The sequence below is a fragment of the Macadamia integrifolia genome, unplaced genomic scaffold (genome assembly GCF_013358625.1).
Source record: "Macadamia integrifolia cultivar HAES 741 unplaced genomic scaffold, SCU_Mint_v3 scaffold2780, whole genome shotgun sequence".
NCBI lineage: Eukaryota > Viridiplantae > Streptophyta > Magnoliopsida > Proteales > Proteaceae > Macadamia > Macadamia integrifolia.
In genome coordinates this window covers 1-2,019 of record NW_024868959.1, presented here as the reverse complement: position 1 = coordinate 2,019, position 2,019 = coordinate 1, and the positions used below count along the sequence as shown (strand labels likewise).

The 2,019-nt window shown below is 41.8% G+C and overlaps 1 protein-coding gene across 1 annotated transcript in view; it reads right to left on the bottom strand.

Moving 5' to 3' along the window:
• LOC122067250 (zinc finger CCCH domain-containing protein 41-like) overlaps positions 1 to 2,014 on the bottom strand; it is a gene marked incomplete at its 5' end in the record, with an annotated part of 30,570 nt that extends 28,556 nt beyond the window's left edge. The window contains 2 exons of the mRNA XM_042631086.1: positions 739 to 1,089; positions 1,355 to 2,014. Of these exons, the coding sequence (XP_042487020.1) occupies positions 739 to 1,089; positions 1,355 to 2,014 (1,011 nt within the window). The remainder of the gene's footprint in view (positions 1 to 738; positions 1,090 to 1,354) is intronic.
• Between the last annotated feature and the right edge of the window lie 5 nt (positions 2,015 to 2,019).

Below are 2,019 nucleotides of genomic sequence, written 5' to 3'. Positions count from 1 at the left end.
GAGTGATATTAAGGCAAAGTACAGGGGAGGGGAGTGTAATTTCCTCATCTATATGTGTATACACTTCAGCTTGAGGGGGAGTGAGTGATTGCCTTTGTTAAGTTGTGAGAGAGAGGGGGAGTTAGTAGTTGAGTTGATTTAGTCTTCGTTATTTGCTTTCTTTTTTAATTTGGCCTAGACTCTTAGTAGCTAGTTCACGATAGGTGTGTTGACTCCCTCCATCACTGTCCCTCCCTTCCTCGCTGCCTCCCCCTCCCCCTCCCCGTCCCTCTCCCTCTCCCTCTCCCTCTCCCTCGCCCTCTCCCTCAGTTCTCTTCTTCTTCACACGTTCTGTTTGTTGAGGTTTTGTTACATATATCATGCTTCCCTTATTGCTTCCTGAAATATCAATGAATAATTTCAAATTTTACTAAGTGACAACAGGTAAAAAAATATTTCAATACAACATTTTTTTCAGATGTTCTGACATGTTTCTTATTTTAAGTGACCAAGTTTCCTAATGATCGACTTTAAATCTGATGGGGGTTGATATAGATTATGACGATACATTCACATCCCATTGAGTTTTATGGGTCATACTGATTAACTTTATAAGATACATGCAAAATCATTACCCCCCTTTCAAATATTAGATGCTTCATTCCTCTTTGAAAAAGGACATATGACTTTTTCTATTTTCTCAAAGAGCACAAAGAAACACATGCAAGCAGATGGAAAATAAAGAGAGAACTAACTTACATTTGCAAACTCAGCTGGTAAAGGTGGAAGAATTTTAAACGCAGTAGGACGGTTGTCCAACTTGAACCTATTCACCGGAAAAGGAGGCCCTATTGGTGCAGATGTACGACTCAGCTGCTTCGAATTCCTGGGTGACTGTAACATCTGGTTTGAGCTTGTTTTTGAACTAGGAGATGCACTATTCTCCCTCAAATTGTTTTTATCCAACGTCTTTTCAGCACCTGGTCTTTCACTGGTAGTACTACGATTTGTGGGCCGTGGACTAGCAGCCATCGCAACATCAGTTGCTGTCCCCACTTTATGTCTCTTAATAGCTTGGTCAGCAGCTGCTTCACCCTTAACTGATATAGCCTGCACAAACCCAAAACTGCGGTTTGTATGTCTCTCATTGGGATTCAAATTTCACACATTCATGCTATTTGAAATTTCTTGCTAAAGAAGAAACAATTGTATGCATGTGTCTTCAAAAACAATTGCCACGCCTAAGGCTGGTACAGCATTTTTTTCCCAGGTAAAAAAGAATGCAATAACCAAATGGTTAAAAATTGTAGGCCTCTCAAACATGTCAAAAATATTTACACTAAAAGAGTTGAACAAAGGTGGAATTGGGTCTTACTTGTTTTTCAAGATTATTCAGCTTGCGGCGGAAGGCATCCCGTTTCCGGTCCAGCATTTCCTGCTTTTTGCGGAGTTCCTCCTTCAAAAGCTCCAAATTCTCTAGCTTCTTTTGCACAGGAGGCATAGCCTTGGGACCATCTACCACAACAGGTTTAGGCTGAACAGCAGCAGGCACTGGAACATCAGATGCAGATGTACTAACCTTGAGAGGTGCAGATGAGATATTTTCCTTTGCTCCATCAGTAATAGATGGCTGTGAGGGAACAGAAGCTGTTGTAACACCACGGGAAACTGCTGATACAGCATTGCCACTGTTGATGCCATCATCAGGGATGCTATCCCTATTAGCCCACCACAACTTGATGAAGCGGTTTCCCATCACAGCATCAGGATCCTTCAGAGCAGCCTCTGCCTCTTCTCTTTTGGAGAACTGAACAAAGGCTCTTTCACTGCTCAGTGGAATATAAATGTCAATAACCTCCCCAAATCTTTGAAAATGTGAAAGAAGAGCCTCCCTCTTGTTGCTTTTTTGGGGAATACCATTGACAAAAAGCGTACGTAAAGCCTTCTGCAATGGTCGTCCACCATTTCGTCCAGAATCATTCCGTGGCTTCGGAGTAGTAGAAGAATTCATATTTTTTGGATCATTATCCCCCATAAAAG